Source organism: Pristiophorus japonicus, chromosome 13, assembly GCF_044704955.1.
Source record: "Pristiophorus japonicus isolate sPriJap1 chromosome 13, sPriJap1.hap1, whole genome shotgun sequence".
Classification (NCBI taxonomy): Eukaryota; Metazoa; Chordata; class Chondrichthyes; family Pristiophoridae; genus Pristiophorus; species Pristiophorus japonicus.
In genome coordinates this window covers 102,938,422-102,956,616 of record NC_091989.1, presented here as the reverse complement: position 1 = coordinate 102,956,616, position 18,195 = coordinate 102,938,422, and the positions used below count along the sequence as shown (strand labels likewise).

The window sequence follows — 18,195 nt, the reverse complement described above, 5'->3', positions numbered from 1 at the left end:
TGTGGGCCATCAGCAGCAGCAGAATTTTATTCCTCCACAATCTTGTAACCTCATGGTCCAGCATATCCCTCACTCTACCATTACCATCAAGCCAGGGGACCAATGAGGAGTGTAGAGGAGCATGCCAGGAGCATCAGGCGTACCTAAAAAAAATGAGGCACTACATGCATCCTAAGCAGTGGAAGCATCATGCTATAAACAGAGCTAAGCGGTCCTACAATCAACGGATCAGATCAAAGCTCTGCAGTCCTGCCACATTCAGTCATGAATGGCGGTGGGCAATTAAACAACTAACGGGAGGAGGAGGCTCCATGAATATCCTCATCCTCAATGATGGCGAAGCTCAGCAGGCAAGTGCAAAAGACAAGGCTGAACTGTTTGCAACTATCTTTAGTCAGAAGCACCAAGTGAATGATCCATATCGGCCTCCTACTGAGGTCCCCATCATTACAGAAGCCAGTCTTCAGACAATTCGATTCACTCCACCTGACATCAGGAAGTCGCTGAGCACACTGGATACAGCAAAGGCTATGGGTCCCGACAATATCCCAGCTGTCGTGCTGAAATTTGTGCTCCAGAACTAGCCGCGCCTCTAGCCAAGCTGTTTAAGTCAAGCTACAAGACTGACATTTATCCGACAATGTGGAAAACTGCCCAGATATGTCCTGTCCACAGAAAGCAGGGCCAATCCAATCTGGCCAATTACCGCCCATCAGTCTACTCTCAATCATCAGCAAAGTGATGGAAAGTGTCGTCACCAGTGCTATCAAGCGACACTTACTCACCAATAACCAGCTCACCGATGCCCAGTTTGGGTTCCGCCAGGACCACTCGGCTACAGACAATATTACAGCCTTGGTCCAAACATGGACAAAAGAGCTGAATTCCAGAAGTGAGATGAGAGTGACTGCCATTGACATCAAGGCAGTATTTGATCGAGTATGGCATCAAGGAGTCCTAATACAATTGTCGTCAATGGGATTCAGGGGGAAGACTATCCACTGGCTGGAATTAAACCTAGCACAAAGGATGATAGTTGTGGTTATTGGAGGTCAATCATCCCAGCCCCAGGACATTGCTGCAGGAATTCCTCAGGCCAGTGACCTAGGCCCAACCATCTTCAGCTGCTTCAGCAATGACTTTCCCTCCATCATAAGGTCAGAAGTGTGGATGTTCGCTGATGATTGCACAGTGTTCAATTTCATTCGCAACTCCTCAGAAAATGAAGCAGTCCATGCCCGCATGCAGCAAGACCTGGATGACATTCAGGCTTGGGCAGCTCAGTGACAAATAGCATTCATGCCACACAAGTATCAGGCAATGACTATCTCCAACAAGCGAGAGTCTGACCACCTCCCCTTGGTATTCAACGGCATTACCATTTCCGAATCGGATGGTCTGCACCTGGGCAGGACCGGAACCAATGTCCTAGGGGGAGTGTTTGCTAGTGCTGTTGGGGAGGAGTTAAACTAATATGGCAGGAGGATGGGAACCAATGCAGGGAGACAGAGGGAAACAAAATGGAGACAAAAGCAAAAGACAGAAAGGAGATGAGTAAAAGTGGAGGGCAGAGAAACCCAAGGCAAAGAGCAAAAAGGGCCACTGAATATAAAGGGGCTGCAGGAGGGGTCAAAACTAAAAATCATGGTTTAAAAACTAGGATTAAAACACTCTACCTAAACACACGCAGCATTCGAAATAAAGTAAATGAGTTGACGGCACAAATCATTACAAATGGGTATGATTTGGTGGCCATTATAGAAACATGGTTGCAGGGTGGCCAAAACTGGGAATTAAACATACAGGGGTATCTGACGATTCGGAAAGATAGACAAGAAGGGAAAGGAGGTGGGGTACCTCTGTAATAAAGGATGATATCAGGGTAGTTGTGAGAGACGATATTGGCTCTAATGAACAAAATGTTGAATCATTGTGGGTGGAGATTAGAGATAGTAAGGGGAAAAAGTCACTGGTGGGCGTAGTTTATAGGCCCTCAAATAATAACTTCATGGTGGGACGGGCAATAATCAAGGGAATAATGGAGGCATGTGAAAAAGGAACGGCAGTAGTCATGGGGGATTTTAACCTACATATCGATTGGTCAAATCAAATCGCACGGGGTAGCCTGGAGGAGGAATTCATAGAATGCATACGGGATTGTTTTTTAGAACAGTATGTTACAGAACCTACAAGGGAGCAAGCTATCTTAGATCTGGTACTGTGTAATGAGACAGGAAAAATAAACGATCTCCAAGTAAAAGATCCTCTCGGAATGAGTGATCACAGTATGGTTGAATTTGTAATACAGATTGAGGGTGAGGAAGTTGTGTCAGAAATGAGCGTACTATGCTTAACCAAAGGGGACTACAGTGGGATGAGGGCAGAGTTGGTTAAAGTAGCCTTGAAAAACAGACTAAACGGTGGCACAATTGAGGAACAGTGGAGTACTTTTAAGGAGCTCTTTCATAGTGCGCAACAAAAATATATTCCAGTGAAAAAGAAGGGTGGTAAGAGAAGGGATAACCAGCCGTGGATAACCAAGGAAATAAAGGAGAGTATCAAATCAAAGACCAATGCGTATAAGGTGGCCAAGATTAGTGGGAAACTAGAAGATTGGGAAAATTTTAAACAATAGCAAAGAATGACTAAAAAAGCAATAAAGAAAGGAAAGATAGATTACGAAGGTAAACTTGCGCAAAACATAAAAACAGATAGTAAAAGCTTTCACAGATATATAAAACGGAAAAGAGTGACTAAAGTAAATGTTGTCCCTTAGAAGATGAGAAGGGGGATTTAATAATGGGAAATGTGGAAATGGCTGAGACCTTAAAAAATTATTTTGTTTCGGTCTTCACAGTGGAAGACACAAAAACCATGCCAAAAATTGCTGGTCACAGGAATGTGGGAAGGGAGGACCTTGAGACAATCACTATCACGAGGGTGGTAGTGGTGGACAGGCTAATGGGACTCAAGGTAGACAAATCCCCTGGTCCTGATGAAATGCATCCCAGGGTATTAAAAGAGATGGCGGAAGTTATAGCAGTTGCATTCGTTATAATCTACCAAAATTCTCTGGACTCTGGGGAGGTACCAGCAGATTGGAAAGCAGCTAATGTAATGCCTCTGTTTAAAAAAGGGGGCAGACAAAAGGCAGGTAACTATAGGCCGGTTAGTTTAACATCTGTAGTGGGGAAAATGCTTGAAACTATCATTAAGGAAGAAATAGCGGGACATCTAGATAGGAATAGTGCAATCAAGCAGACGCAGCATGGATTCATGAAGGGGAAATCATGTTTAACTAATTTACTGGAATTCTTTGAGGATATAACGAACATGGTGGATAGAGGTGTACCGATGGATGTGGTGTATTTAGATTTCCAAAAGGCATTCGATAAGGTGCCACACAAAAGGTTACTGCAGAAGATAGAGGTACGCGGAGTCAGAGGAAATGTATTAGCATGGATAGAGAATTGGCTGGCGAACAGAAAGCAGAGAGTCGGGATAAATTCGGGTTGGAAATCGGTGGTTAGTGGTGTGCCACAGGGATCGGTGCTGGGACTACAACTGTTTACAATATACCTGGAAGAGGGGACAGAGTGTAGTGTAACAAAATTTGCAGATGACACAAAGATTAGTGGGAAAGCGGGTTGTGTAGAGGACACAGAGGCTGCAAAGAGATTTGGATAGATTAAGCGAATGGGCTAAAGTTTGGCAGATGGAATACAATGTCGGAAAGTGTGAAGTCATCCACCTTGGGAAAAAAAAACAGTAAAAGGGAATATTATTTGAATGGGGAGAAATTACAACATGCTGAGGTGCAGAGGGACCTGGGGGTCCTTATACATGAATCCCAAAAAGTTAGTTTACAGGTGCAGCAGGTAATCAGGAAGGCGAATGGAATGTTGGCCTTCATTGCGAGAGGGATGGAGTACAAAAGCAGGGAGGTCCTGCTGCAACTGTATAGGGTATTGGTAAGGCCGCACCTGGAGTACTGCGTGCAGTTTTGGTCACCTTACTTAAGGAAGGATATACTGGCTTTGGAGGGGTACAGAGACGATTCACTAGGCTGATTCTGGAGATGAGGGGGTTACCTAATGATGATAGATTGAGTAGACTGGGTCTTTACTCGTTGGAGTTCAGAAGGATGAGGGGTGATCTTATAGAAACAATTAAAATAATGAAAGGGATATACAAGATAGAGGCGGAGAGTTGTTTCCACTGGTAGGGGAGACTAGAACTCGGGGGCACAGCCTCAAAATACGGGGGAGCCAATTTAAAACTGAGTTGAGAAGGAATTTCTTCTCCCAGAGGGTTGTGAATCTGTGGAATTCTCTGCCCAAGGAAGTAGTTGAGGCTGTCTCATTGAATGTATTCAAATCACAGATCGATAGATTTTTAACCAATAAGGGAATTAAGGGTTACGGGGAGCGGGCGGGTAAGTGGAGCTGAGTCCACGGCCAGATCAGCCATGATCTTGTTGAGTGGCGGAGCAGGCTCGAGGGGCTAGATGGCCTACTCCTGTCCCTAATTCTTATGTTCTTATGTTCTTATGAATCCCCCACCATCAATATCCTGCAGATCAGAAAATGAACTGAACCAGCCACATAAATACTGTGGCTACAAGAGCAGGTCAGAGGCTGGGTATTCTGCGCTGAGTGTCTCACCTCCTGACACCCCAAAACCTTTCCACCATTACAAGACACAAATCAGGAGTGTGATGGAATACTCTCTACTTGCCTGCATGAGTGCAGCTGCAACAACTCTTAAGAAGCTCAACACCTTCCAGGACAAAGCTGCCCACTTGAATGGCAGCCCATCTACCACCTTCATCATTCACTCCCTCCACCACTGGTGCACAGTGGCTGCAGTGTGTACCATCTACAAGATGTACGACAGCAACTCGCCATGGCTTCGTCGACAGTACCTCCAAAACCCATGTCCTCTATCACCTAGAAGGTCAAGGGCAGCAGGTGCATGGGAGCACCATCACCTGCAAGTTCCCCTCCAAGTCACACACCATCCTGACTTTGAAATATTTCACCATTCATTTATCGCCGCTGCGTCAAAATTCTGGAACTCCCTCCCTAACAGCACTGTGGGAGTACCCTGAGGCTTTGCCTGAAAGAGAGTGTTGCCTCTTTTCATGCATTGCTGCTCAAAGACTATCGCTTCTCGGCCTTTTGGCTAAGATCAAGTGTAGTACCTGTTGATTGGGCATTCATATGCAAATTGACTGATTGCAGAAACTCGTTTTTTCCAGTTTTGCTGGCTCTGGCCTTTTGGCTTGGGCCAAGCGCCAATTGGAGAGAAGAGGAAAATCTGCATGTCGACCGACCAGTGGGCGGGCCCGGAGGCCCGCCAAGGTGCTGGACTGGCACCACAACAGATTGAAGTCTTCGGCCAAAATACATATCGAAAGGAGGAATCTGCAACCCGGATGGCGGCGAACCAGGCGTCCGAAACACCATCTGAGTGACGGTGAAGAAAGTGGAAGGACAGACAACCATCAACCGGGATCTTTTCATGAAGAAAATCCTGCTGGCAACATGTGGCATGAAAGTCGCCGACATTTTCACCTTGCAGGACCTCCCGAAGAGAGGTTACTTCGATGTGACCTTCAGAACCGTCACCCTCTGCCTGAAGTTCCTCAAGAGTTTGAAGGAGCCCAGTGAACCACTGCGCTCAGTGCTGACTTGGGAGCCACTGTTCACCCTCCCGTCGCAGAGAAGACGCACTATCACAGTGCAGATGTACAACCCCCACATCCCGGTCATTGATGTGCTAACTTTCCTCGCCAGGTATGTCGACGGGGCAGGAAACAGCAGCGACTTGAAAGACTTGCACGGGATATGGACCAGCAAGCGCCAGATCCAGGTCACCATGAAGGTGGACGCCAGCGGAACCATCCTGCACCCCCCCCTCCAGCTTTGCCATCGGAGGAAGTCGGGTCTACATGGTGTACGCTGGCCAACCCAACGAGTGCCGCACCTGCGGGAAGGCAGGCCATGTGGCGGCAAGCTGCAAAACTGTCATCTGCCAAAACTGCAAGAACGAAGGTCACCAGACAAAGGACTGTAAGGAGACCAAGTGCTTGCAACCTCTGTGGTCTGGCTGGGCACCTTTACAAAAACTGCCCCAAGCACAACTTCAGCTATGCGCAGGCAGCAAAGAACATTGCACCAGAGGAGGAGGAAGCTGAGGAACACAATGCTCCAGAGGAGAGCCACACTCTGCCCCCGACCAACGCCCCCGTGGACTCGGAACAAGTCGGCGAAGAAGAGAAGCCTGCCATGGCGAGCTGCGAGACACCAGCAGCCAGCAGCGAAGCTCTCCCCCAGCGTACCGAGTCCAGGAACGAGGAGACAGCAGACAATGAAGCGGGATGGGAGACCGTCAAGAAAAAGGCCCGCAAGCGTATGGAGAACAGGCGAGCAAGGGCCTCTGCGGAAACAACAGGGAAGAGACGGCTAGCAACCTCGACAGACAATAGCGACGGCAGCTCGTCTGATGAGGAAAGGCGAGAAAAAGCCTCTCACCACCGACACCAAAACAAGAGGCAATACGCCAACCCACAGCCACAGGCGACCGGGAGCAGTGAAGCGACCAGCACAGACCCGCTCCGGGAACCCGGGAGCAGCGAAGCGCCCAGCGCACACGAGCTCCGGAACACCGGGAGCGAAGAAGCGACCAACGCAGACCAGCTCCGGGATAACGGGAGCAGCGAAGTGCCCACCACACCCCGCCACCAGAATATCGGGAGCGACACAGCGATCGAAGCACACCAGCTCGAGAACGCTGTGACTGATGAAAAGAGGGAACCACCAACACCAGGCGAGGACAGTGCAAAGGACATTTCGGACTCTATCGCAGCACTGCAGCAGTCCCCTCATCAAAACACCCCCACGGCAGAGGATAACGAGCACGCCAGCCCAGGTGCAGTAGACTTTTATTGTAATCGCCTTTGCATTCCGGAAGTGGCCACTGGGCAGACCTCGGACTTAAAGGACAATTTATTTAAAGTGTAATGTTTGTAACTGTAAACAGTAACGTTAAAATGGATTTAAAAATTGCTACTACTAACGTGCGTAGCGTAAAATCCACTACGCGATGTGTTTCCACCTTGGGGTACCTCACCAAGGTCAAAGCGGACCTGCTGTTCTTGCAGAAGTGCGGTCTGCCGCACTTCAGCAGTTACCAGCAGTGGTCACGATGGTGGGACCATGGACCATCTGTATGGTCAGGAGGCAACGACTGCCGGGCTTCTGGCCGAGGCATTCTGCTGCGGGGAGGCCACTTCACCATCACCGAAGTTAAGGCGGTGGTGGGCGGCCGCCTCCTTGTAGCAGATGTAGTGTACAAAAATTCCCTTCTCAGGCTCATTAACGTGTATACCTCGCCTCTCAGAAGCGAGCGGCTGGCCCTCTTCCAGCAGCTCCCACTGCTGCTGGCGACGTCCAGGCTGGTCATTCTGGGCGGTGACTTCAACTGCATCATCGATGCGGCTGGACGATCCAGCAGAGCCGACAGCAAACTGGACACCACATCCAAACTCCTGATGGATGCGGTAAAAGACGTCAAGCTGTGCGACGTCTTCAGCAACCCTGCAGACGGAGCACCACGCAGATACACCTGGTCGAGACCAGACGGGTCTGTCCGTTCGAGAATAGACTTCCTGTTTGTGTCCCACACGCTCAAGGTCAGATACACCGACGTCATGCCGGTGTTCTTCTCTGACCACTGCCTCCTACTGGCCGACTGTCGCCCACAGGAAAACCAGAAAGTTGGCAGAGGGATATGGAAGCTGAACGTGAAACTGTTGACTCCGAAAAACGTGGAGGAACTCAAGAGGGATTACAAAGTGAGGAACCGTAAAACCCCTCTGCGATTCCCCGATGCACTGGTGGGAAACAATCAAGACAAACATCAAGAGGTTCTTCATCAAAGGTGTTCAGGAGGCGAGAGGGAGACAGAGGGAATTGTCCCAACTCCAGAAGAGCATGCAAAACCTGCTCCTGTTGCAGTCGATGGGGGTCGATGTCGCGGAGGAACTCGAAGAGGTGAAGGGCCAGCAAGCCTCGCTCTTCGCCTCAGAGTCCTCCAAAATCATTTTCCGCTCCAGAGTCCGCTCCGTCGAGCAGGATGAGACGTGGTCGCGTTTCTTCTTCCAAAAGGTACACAGGGGGAGCTCTGTGATCACCAGCCTAAAGGAAGAAGACGGTTCTGTGACGTTTTCGCAGCCTGACATGCTGAGGATCAGCAAATCGTTCTGTGCCAGGCTGTATGATGTCAGACCGTGCGGTCTCCCAGTTGTTTGTGTCGTCTATCACGGAGGTCCTAAACGACAGTGAGCGGGAGAGTCTGGACCACCCGTTAACTCTGGACGAGATGACAAAGGCCGTCCGGTCCCTTGCGACGAGTAAAACTCCCGGAAGCGACGGCTTATCGGTCGAGTTGTATTCGGCTCTGTGGGACTGGATGGGCCCAGATCTGCTGGAAGTGTACGAGGGTATGCTTCTGGCTGGCAGTATGTCAGAATCAATGAGGAAAGGCATCATCACCCTCAGCTACAAGCAGAAGGGGGAGAGGGAAGAAATCAAAAACTGGCGGCCCATTTCGCTGCTCAATGTGGACTACAAGATCCTGTCAAAGATCATTGCAAACAGGGTCAAGTCTGCTCTGGAGCTGATGATCCACCCGGACCAGACCTGCGCTGTCCCCAGCAGGAAGATCTCTGATTGCCTGACGCTACTCAGGGATACGATCGCCTACATGCGGGACAGGGGGGTGGACACCTGCTTTAATCAGCTTCGACCAGGAGAAGGCCTTTGACAGGATATCGTACACGTATCTGATGGACGTGCTCTCCAAAATGGGGTTTGGGGAGGACATCAGTAGCACAGTTCTAATCAACGGGTGGGAAACTGAAAGCTTTCCGATCAGATCTGGAGTCAGGCAAGGCTGTCCTCTCTCGTCTGTCTTGTTTGTGTGTTGTATCGAGCCCTTTGCCGGGTCCATCAGGAAGGATGCGGGCATTAGAGGGGTGATGATCCCAGGCAGCGGAGGTGCTCAGGTCAAGAACTCCCTGTATGTGGACGACGTGGCCATCTTTTGCTCGGATCCGCAGTCGGTCCGCAGATTGCTCACAATCTGCGACCAGTTTGAACTGGCCTCGGGAGCGAAGGTCAATCGCAGCAAAAGCGAGGCCATGTTCTTTGGCAACTGGGCCGACCTTTAGTCCCTTCACCGTTTAGCCAGATTACCTGAAGGTGTTGGGAATATGGTTCGGAGCGGACGGGGCGTGCGCCAAAAACTGGGAAGAGTGTATCGCCAAAGTGAAGCATGGATGGTGGAAGCTGCGCTTCCTCTCCATGGCAGGAAAGAACCAGGCATTAGGAGTGAGTGCTCTCGGGGTTGCTACACGTGGCACAGGTCTGGCCCATCTCTCGCTCCTTTGCCGCGGCAGTCACCCGGGCCGTCTTCCACTTTGTCTAGAGGTCCAAAATGGAACGTGTCCGCAGAGACACAATGTACAAATCTCTGGACAGTGGAGGAAAGGATGTTCCGAATGTGGCCCTCATCCTGATGACCACCTTTGTGTGCGGCTGCATCAAGCTGTGCACAGACCCCCAGTACGCAAACACCAAGTGTCACTACATGCTGAGGTTCTACCTGTCCCCGGTGTTGCGAAGGATGGGCCTGGCCATGCTGCCGCGAAACAGCCCCACCAGCTGGACCATGCCTGTCCACCTGTCCTTCGTGGAAAAGTTTTTCACAAAAAACCCCTTTGACCACAAGGCCATAAAACAGTGGTCAGCACGTAAGGTCCTGGACACCCTACGAGAGAAGGAGAGGGTGGACCCTGTCGGGTGGTTCCCTGAGCAGACTGTCGAACTCGTTTGGCAGAACGTCTCATCGCCAGAGCTTTCACACAAGCGCCAAGACGTAGCTTGGTTGGCGGTGAGGAGGGCCTTACCTGTCAGAGCGTTCATGCACAGCCGACGTCTCAGCAACACGGCACGGTGCCCCCGAGTCGGCTGCGGGGCGGACGAGACTGTCACCCATCTCCTTCAGGATTGCGCCTTCGCAAGGCAAGTTTGGAAAGAGATGCAATGGTTGCTGTCGAGGTTCATCCCAAGCAGTTCCGTAACACAGGACTCTATGCTCTACGGGCTGTTCCCAGGGACACACACCGAGATAGACATCACCTGCTGCTGGAGGGCCATCAACTCGGTCAAAGACGCTCTTTGGTCTTGCCGAAACTTGCTGGTCTTCCAGAGCAAGGAGATGTCCACGTCTGCGTGTTGCAGACTGGCGCAATCCAAGATCCAGGATTACGTGCTGAGGGACACACTTAAAATTGGTGCAGCCGCCGCAAACGCACGGTGGGGAAGGGCCACAGCTTAAAGCCCTTCTGCCATTGTAAACCCAGGGGCAGGAATCAGTACAAAACTCCCCTCGGGCTGTACTTGTAACTTCTTTTTTACATACATGGAGCACCATGATCTGTAAACACCTCTGTAGTGCCATGTACAATGCAAGGTCTGTTTCGTAATGCACATTGAAAAGAAAAAATGTAAATGTACCGTCACCCATTCCGTGTACTGTATAGTGACACATGTAATGTAATTTGTCAAATGTACCACAATGTATCTCGTATTGTACCGAATTGTACTTGAAATGAAAAGCAAGGAAATGTATCGAACGGAACTGCCGTCAGCATCCAAATGTAGTGTATGGGATTGCTGACCGCAGCTAAATGTACTGAACTGCTTTTGAATGTACTGTACAAATTTTTATATGAATAAAGTATCTTTTGAAATTTAAAAAAAACAAGGGCTGCAGTGGTTCAAGAAGGTGGCTCACCACCACCTTCTCAAGGACAGTTAGTGATGGGCAATAAATGCTGGCCTTGTCAGCGATGTCCACATCCCAGGAACAAATAAATAAAATAAACAAATTGTGGCCTTGATTGAAAGCTGGTTGTTCGGTCTCGACATTTTTGAACAAAAGAAAACATTGTCTTTGTTTCTTTCTTCAGAGATGCTGCCTGACCTGCTGAGTATATCCAGCACTTTTTGTTTTCATTTCAGATTTCCAACATCCACAGTATTTTGCTTTTGAAAGTTTCCTTCAGGCAGCTGCCTTCTTCCCGCTGCTGTGGCAAGGCCCCAAGGACTGCGCCAGCGAGCTTCCGTCTGCCAGTCTATCGCTACTCTCCAGTGGAGGCCGGGCAGCCCACCTCTGCATGTGTTCCTAGTACACAGAAGACAGAAAGAAAGGTCAGGGGTCATGGGTCAGCTCCATGGCAGATGGAAGTCTTGCCCTTCAGAATGTGGCCCCCAATCAGAAAATTGATGCCTTTGTCCAATGATCAGTTACCTCTCTGCTTAACTGACAGTCTAGCATACTTGAATATAATAACTCTTTGTAACCATGATTCTATGTATTCCCAGCCATTCCAGCTGCTATACTTATAATAATCATTGGAGTAAGCACAGACAATTATGGCCGGTATATGATTCTTGTCAACAACAAATACAGCTCTACTGCCATGTAAGTTTAATATTTTGGTTGTGATGGTAATTATTTGATTCTGTATTATCAAAGCTAATCTAGTGCAGCAAGATCTAAAATACAACTGGGGTAAATTTCCTTGAGGCTTCCCCCACTGTTGCTGTAACTTCAGCAGAAACACCAACGCTGCGCGTGAAGGAGAACGATATTACTGGACCTCTCCTCTGTTGTCCAGCTCCATGGAACCGCCCTTGTTTGACCATAGCCAGAGCATCTCTAGCGATGACTTCTCTTACCATCCCAGTATTGCCTCTGAATCCACTCTTGGACCATTCTTCCTGAGCTACATGCTGCCTGATGCTTGGTGACATTATCCTCAGGCATGAAGTCAGCTGATGACACCGAGCTCGACCTTTCCACCACCTCTCTCAAACCTCCCCTCTTTCTTTGCTATCAGACCGCTTTCCAGCATCCATTTCTGGAAGTGCTTTAACTTCTTCCTGATAAACATTGGGAAGAGTGAAGTGTCATTTCCCCCCTCGCCCCCAAACTCTGTACCCTCACCACCGATTCTATCCCCCTCCCTGGCCATTGTCTCAGGCTGAACCAAACCGTTTGAAACTTTGACATCCTGTATGACCCCGAGTTCAGCTTCTGACCACATATCCTCTCCATCACAAATACTGCCTACTTGCACCTCCGTAATATTAATCCTCTTCATTCCTATCCCAGCCTATCTGCTGCTGAAACTCTCACACATCTTTGTTAACTCCAGCCTTGATTATTCCAATACTCTTCTAGACAGCCTCCAATTCTCCATCCTCTGTGTACTTCAGCTTATCCAAAACTCAGCAACCCATATCTTCTCCTGCACTGTTCTAATCACCCATTGTCCTTCTCCACATTGACCTGCATTGGCTCCTGTTCTTCCTAATCCTCAGATTTAAAATTCTCATTCTTGCATCTAAATCCCCCATGGCCTTTCCCCTCCCGATATTGCTGTAACCTCCTCCATCCCTACTCCCCTGAACTGTCTGTTCCTCTCAGTCTGGCCTCCTGTGCATTCCTCCCTTCCTTCCTTTGCCACAGCATGGTGGCTTTCCACTCTCTGGAATTTCCTCCCTAAGCCCCTCCCCCTCTCCAACGCCCTTTCCTTCTTCAATAGTCTGTTTAAAATCCACCTCAATGACCAAACTTACCAGAACTATGTGAGAGTTAGTGATACTACTTACATATTTAAATAAGACATTTAAAACAGCTTTCAATGTAAGAGTTTTACAATGCCTTCCTCAGAAACATCTCTTTCATCTACACTTCCCAATGATGTCGTTGCAGGAATTGAATTTATTTCAAAAACTGATATTTTTTGAAAAACATTTCCTATATAGTATATTTAAAAAACTAACCTTAATATGTTTCCTGTTACAAATATCTCTTTGCTTACAATTTATTTTATTTAATTCCTCTGCCCTGAGTTTTAACAGTATTTTATTTTGGAACAATTCGTATTAAAAAGGCATTTTTGCTTGTAGTTCCTCATCAAATATTGCAATCCATTAAAAACTCCCAGGACTATTTAAGAGAAAGAACCAAGAAAAAGTTGTATTCATATAGCAGCTTTCACCACCTCAGGACATCCCAAAGTGCTTTACAATCAATTGTTCTTTTAAAAAAAAATAATCACTGTTGTAATGTAGGAAATACGGCAGCCAGTTTGCGCACAGCAAGCTACCACAGACAGCAATATAACATTGATTAGATAATTTGTTATAGTGATGTTGGTTGAGGGATAAATATTGGCCAGGACACCAGGGAGAACTCTCCTGCTCTTCTTCGAATGGTATCATGGGATCTTTTATGTCCACCTGAGAGGGCAGTTGGGGCAGCAGTTTAACATCTCATCCAAAAGACGGCACCTCTTACAGTGCAGCACTCCTTCAGTACTGTAATGAAGTGCCAGTCTAGATTTTGTGCTCAAGTCTCTGGTGTAGGACTTGAACACATGATCTTCTGACTCAGAGGCAAGAGTGCTTTTAAGTTAAGAGTATCCAGCCAGATTTATTGTTAAAATGTAGCACCCAAAAAAAATAACTTGAGCATAAACTTACCCAACAGCAGTAGTTTTGTTCCTTCAACCACTTGTCACCATGCTCCGAGAGATTTGTATCAATCACAAGCCGGGCATTCTATCACATCTTTCTTCTTCTCCATCCGTGCCCATACAACTTAGCAGAGACCATTTGTAACAAGTCCTGGTCTCATTGGGACTCACTGATGGAGGATGTAAGAAATCCAAGAAGACTGCTGCCTCCTGTGGTCACTTGACCTTAATCCGCACCTGTGGTATTCCTTACTTTTACTGCCATTTGCTTCTCCATTGGTTCTGTTTAACCTTGCTCTTTCATATGCGTACACTAGATGATCCTGTGCTAATTTCTGTGTCTCTGCTCTGAAAGTCCAAGTGGTAGATTTTGACTTTGTGCGATAATGTAAAACGGGTGATCGCAAATCGGCAGCCCGTTTTACATTTCACCCGATTTTTATTTCCTTTGATTTCAGTGAAAGTAACTGTTCGTACTGTTAAGTGTTTGAACTTCCCAGAATGTATAGCATAAATTTTGTGGGCTTTCCCAAAGATCAGCATGGTTTAAAACATTATTTGGAAGGTCCATTTTTATGCGAACAGCTCGGCACTCCAGCAAATTGCTGGGCTGACCAATCGCAGCATGGATCCAACATTCAAAGCACCAACATTCATAGCTCGGCAAAATCGTCTGAATTTTTTTTTTAAATAGCCCACACCTCCCCTTTAACTATCGCCCCATGAGCGGTCTGCCGCGCTGTGCACGCCTCTTGCAGTTGTCGCAGTCATCGCCCGTCGCAGCTTCAGGGGACGATACCCAATTTAGGGTCTGGGGCAATATTGGGGTGTTGTCCACGGCGATGACAGGTGCAGCGGAGTGGGGCGCTATGGGTTACTGTCACGGTTAAACTCCCGCAGAATTTAGCGGAAGTCGTTAGTGGTGTCGCGTCAGGACGAAAAGTCAGTTGCGCCCTATTAATGCCCCTGGGGCCGCTAACGGGACGTGCAAATCACCCGAATTTCTAGGCCGCTGACTTTGTTAAAAGAATGCACATAGGAATTTTACATGCGCACTTTTCCTATCTCTGTTAAAATAGCAGACAAAGAGATACGATTCGTGCTGAAAAGTAATTTACTCCATAGAGAGGATTGATCAATTTAAACGCCGCTTCTCACTTTTGATAAAAATTGCACCTTTGCATCTTTCTGCACAAATTCTTCTGGTGGTATTTTCATGGAAATTAGTTAAGCCGTTTTTCTGTTCTTTCACAGGTGCTGGATAACGAACAAGACTGTGCATTATGTTACAAATGTTGGCTATTTCCTACTTATATTCCTGGGTAACACAATCATACTGATAAGTCTGTGTGTAAAGGTGATCAGATTGAAAGGAGATAATAAAAAGAATATATTCACCATCCTGGGTCTGACCTGTCTGCTGGGCACAACATACGGCATAGCTTTGTTTTCACATGGACCGATGACTATACCTGCAATGTACACGTTCTGCATCCTCAACCCTCTGCAAGGTTAGTCAGAATAGAATTATACGTATTGACCTGACATAAAAACTTACACTTTCAGTAGTCAATTGATTTTGATAAACTCTTACTTGCAGGCAAATTAATAGCCTCCGTTATAATTTGAGCAGAATACAATCAATTGAGTTTTTGGTGGAATAACATGCTTGTACTCTTCCATACAGTACAAATTTGTGTCGATGATTCCTTGCATGGCAAGTTCCCCAACTCTGTCCTGGTAGACATTGAGTTGAAGTCTTGTGATTCTCCACACGGAGTGAGGAAAATTGGCAAAACCTGGGCCACTCTGACATATCTCGTGTTGGGCAATTAGAGAGTGACGTGGTAAACACGAGAGAGCAAATCAACCGAACAGCCTTCTTGGTACAGAGAGTAATGAATCCGAAAAGTTTGGAAACACTAAGATAAATTTATTAACATAAATCCATCAATGGAACAATTTTCCTTGTTGTAAAGCACAAAATTAACCTTGACCATCTCTATTATTTATAAAGCTTTGCAATTATTAATGACTAGAAATATTTCCAAAAACTAATATAGTTTATATAAACACTGAAACAAGCTACTTAAATCGTTTCTTTTTGTTTGCAGGGTTTTTCATATTCGTATGGTACTGTATGTTAACACGACCATCCTCGGCCAGCGAGACATCAAAAACAAGCAAAAGTACAACTACTAATGAATATAACTGAAATGTTTGCCCATCTAATTCTGAAGCCCAATGGTAAACTTTAATCTTTAGTTCACTTGTGCAGAGCTTCACACACCAAAAACACATACAGCGAATTCAGGGAATGCCCCCCACAACTTTCCATCATGGACAGAAAATGATGTGGGGTGTGTGGGGTGAATTCCTGATGTGTGCACCGAGCACGTGAAGCTCTGCACTGGGAGTGCTAAAGACAGAAAGTCACCCATTCCATGTCCACAAATTTGCCAGCAAATGATTCCATACTATGTTAAATATATTTTACCTGTGACTGTTGTAGCAGCTGTCAGGCACTGTGCAAGATTGCGAGAACATTATGCTGATAGGGTTATATGAAAATGTGGGGGGAAGAATTGTGTGGAGCATAAACACTGAATGGTCTGTTTCTGTGCTGCAGACTCCATGTAAGATTGTAGCCTGTACTATATTTCTGGTAAATCCAGAACCAACCTGCTAGAGTTTTTTTTTAGATTTTTATACATATTTAGAATGCAAAATAACATACATAAATAGAATATGCTTTAATCTCCTTTAGTATACAAAATATACTTGACTTCCAACTATGAGCTTCATATGTGGTTGAATCACTCATTGAGATAATTTTGTATACATACATCTTGCTTTAATTGAAGTTGTATTTAATGTCCAATCCTGTTTCTGTCTCTCCTCTCTGTAACTGGGGACAATGCTCAGACACAGCAACAGCTGTTGTCATTACACAGCAACTCATGCTGGAACCATGGTGATATTTTTACCCTGAAGTTTTAATGGGGTTTATACATTTGATGAAAAGAGATGCCATTACTCGATCTATAGTCACTGATTAGCTGATTTTATGTGGTAGAATCACTATGGTAAAATGATAGTTATATTATTTGACAATGTTTAGGAATTCCGTTGATTAATACTTTTCTTGTGTTTTAATTTTATTTTATTTTTATCTCCATATTTTTATTTGTGTTAAGGAAATCTCTGTAACATAGTAAGTTTAATGAAAGATGAGAGACCAGATGTGTATGTCATTGAACATGGTCACCCTTCAATCACCAATCTGAAGTCTATTGACATATCAAAAACAGATTCCATCTGAAACATTTGGGATTTCAAATTCTGTAAAGCAGTGCTACATGTTTGCTCCGAGCAGTTTATTTTTTGCTGCCATGTTTGATGAGACCAGAAGCAGTTTCTTCTGCAGATCCAGCCAGAAATTCAACCTGAACTAGTTGCACGCATTATCTGCAATTTGCTCTTGAAGGTGTGGAGCATTTTCAACTGATTGTAGGCAAGAATTCAGCACCAGTGAAAAGCTACAACCTTGCCATTAGCTGTAGGAAAGTTAAGGCCATGAATCAGCCACCACTAGGAAACATTTTCTTCCACCCATAGACCTCATCAACAGTATAAAGCTGAATGCCATGGTTCAGTTACCTTCATAATGTGCTCTGTAATGATGACCCCATTAATCAGAAAGTACAAGTGCAAATCAAAAAAGATGAGCTCATCTACATAAACATACATGGAGTTAGCATGTTCCCACCCTGAAAATCTGGCTGATAGTCTAAAGTTCAGTCATGCCCCCAATTGTCTTGTATTTCCATGAGACATGGATGTGCTACAGGCATCACATGAGAAACTCACCATATTTGACATCCATCATCTGTGATCAGTACTATGCATCAAATGGCTGAACAAGATCTTCCAATCAGAGTGGTTTTCTGGAGAGAAAGACAGTTAATGTGTTCGAATATACTTCATGTGAGTGAAACTAGAGAAAGTAAACTCAGATTAGCCCAAGGCTTCAGTTGCTGTTTGCTCAAAATCCACTTATTTCAGAAGTTCTTGAGTTCTTTAATAATTTCTTGTGTGCTTTGCACAAAAATACCCCTCTATATTCATGTCGTAAATAGTTATTTTATTATTGCATTATTTGGTGTGAAACATTGCCGATATTTATCCAAACTGTTGTAGAATCTTTCATGTGTTATATTGGTGAATTGCATTTTAATTACTATGAAGTAATTTATAAGATTTAAATGCTTTATTAGTTGGATTACATTTCTAGATGCTTATTAAACTTATAAATTGGAATCATTGCTTTTATTATTTTCAATAGTTGAGCTGATTTCTCATTATAATGTCATCTTGGAAAGTTACCCTTAAGCATGGGCCACTATCCTACTGGCCCCGATATTTGCGGGTAGGCGGGAGGGTGAGGGTTAGGCCGAACATGGCTGAAGAACCCGGCAAGGCCGGGGACACGGAGGTCCTGCTAATATAACACCAGGGCTTCATTTGTATCTTGTATTTCTGACTCCCGCCCAGCAGCCGGCCAAAAGGACAGCCTGGCA

General features: G+C 46.1%; 1 protein-coding gene and 1 pseudogene across 1 annotated transcript in view; both read left to right on the top strand.

The window, feature by feature from the left end:
• LOC139278720 (adhesion G-protein coupled receptor G5-like) overlaps window positions 1-17,834 on the top strand; it is a 166,389-nt gene extending 148,555 nt beyond the window's left edge. Inside the window, exons 18-20 of the mRNA XM_070897792.1 lie at window positions 11,454-11,553; window positions 14,870-15,126; window positions 15,730-17,834. Of these exons, the coding sequence (XP_070753893.1) occupies window positions 11,454-11,553; window positions 14,870-15,126; window positions 15,730-15,830 (458 nt within the window). The 3' untranslated portion in view covers window positions 15,831-17,834. The remainder of the gene's footprint in view (window positions 1-11,453; window positions 11,554-14,869; window positions 15,127-15,729) is intronic.
• LOC139279132 (U2 spliceosomal RNA) lies at window positions 5,165-5,299 on the top strand (annotated as a pseudogene).
• Window positions 17,835-18,195: the final 361 nt, after the last annotated feature.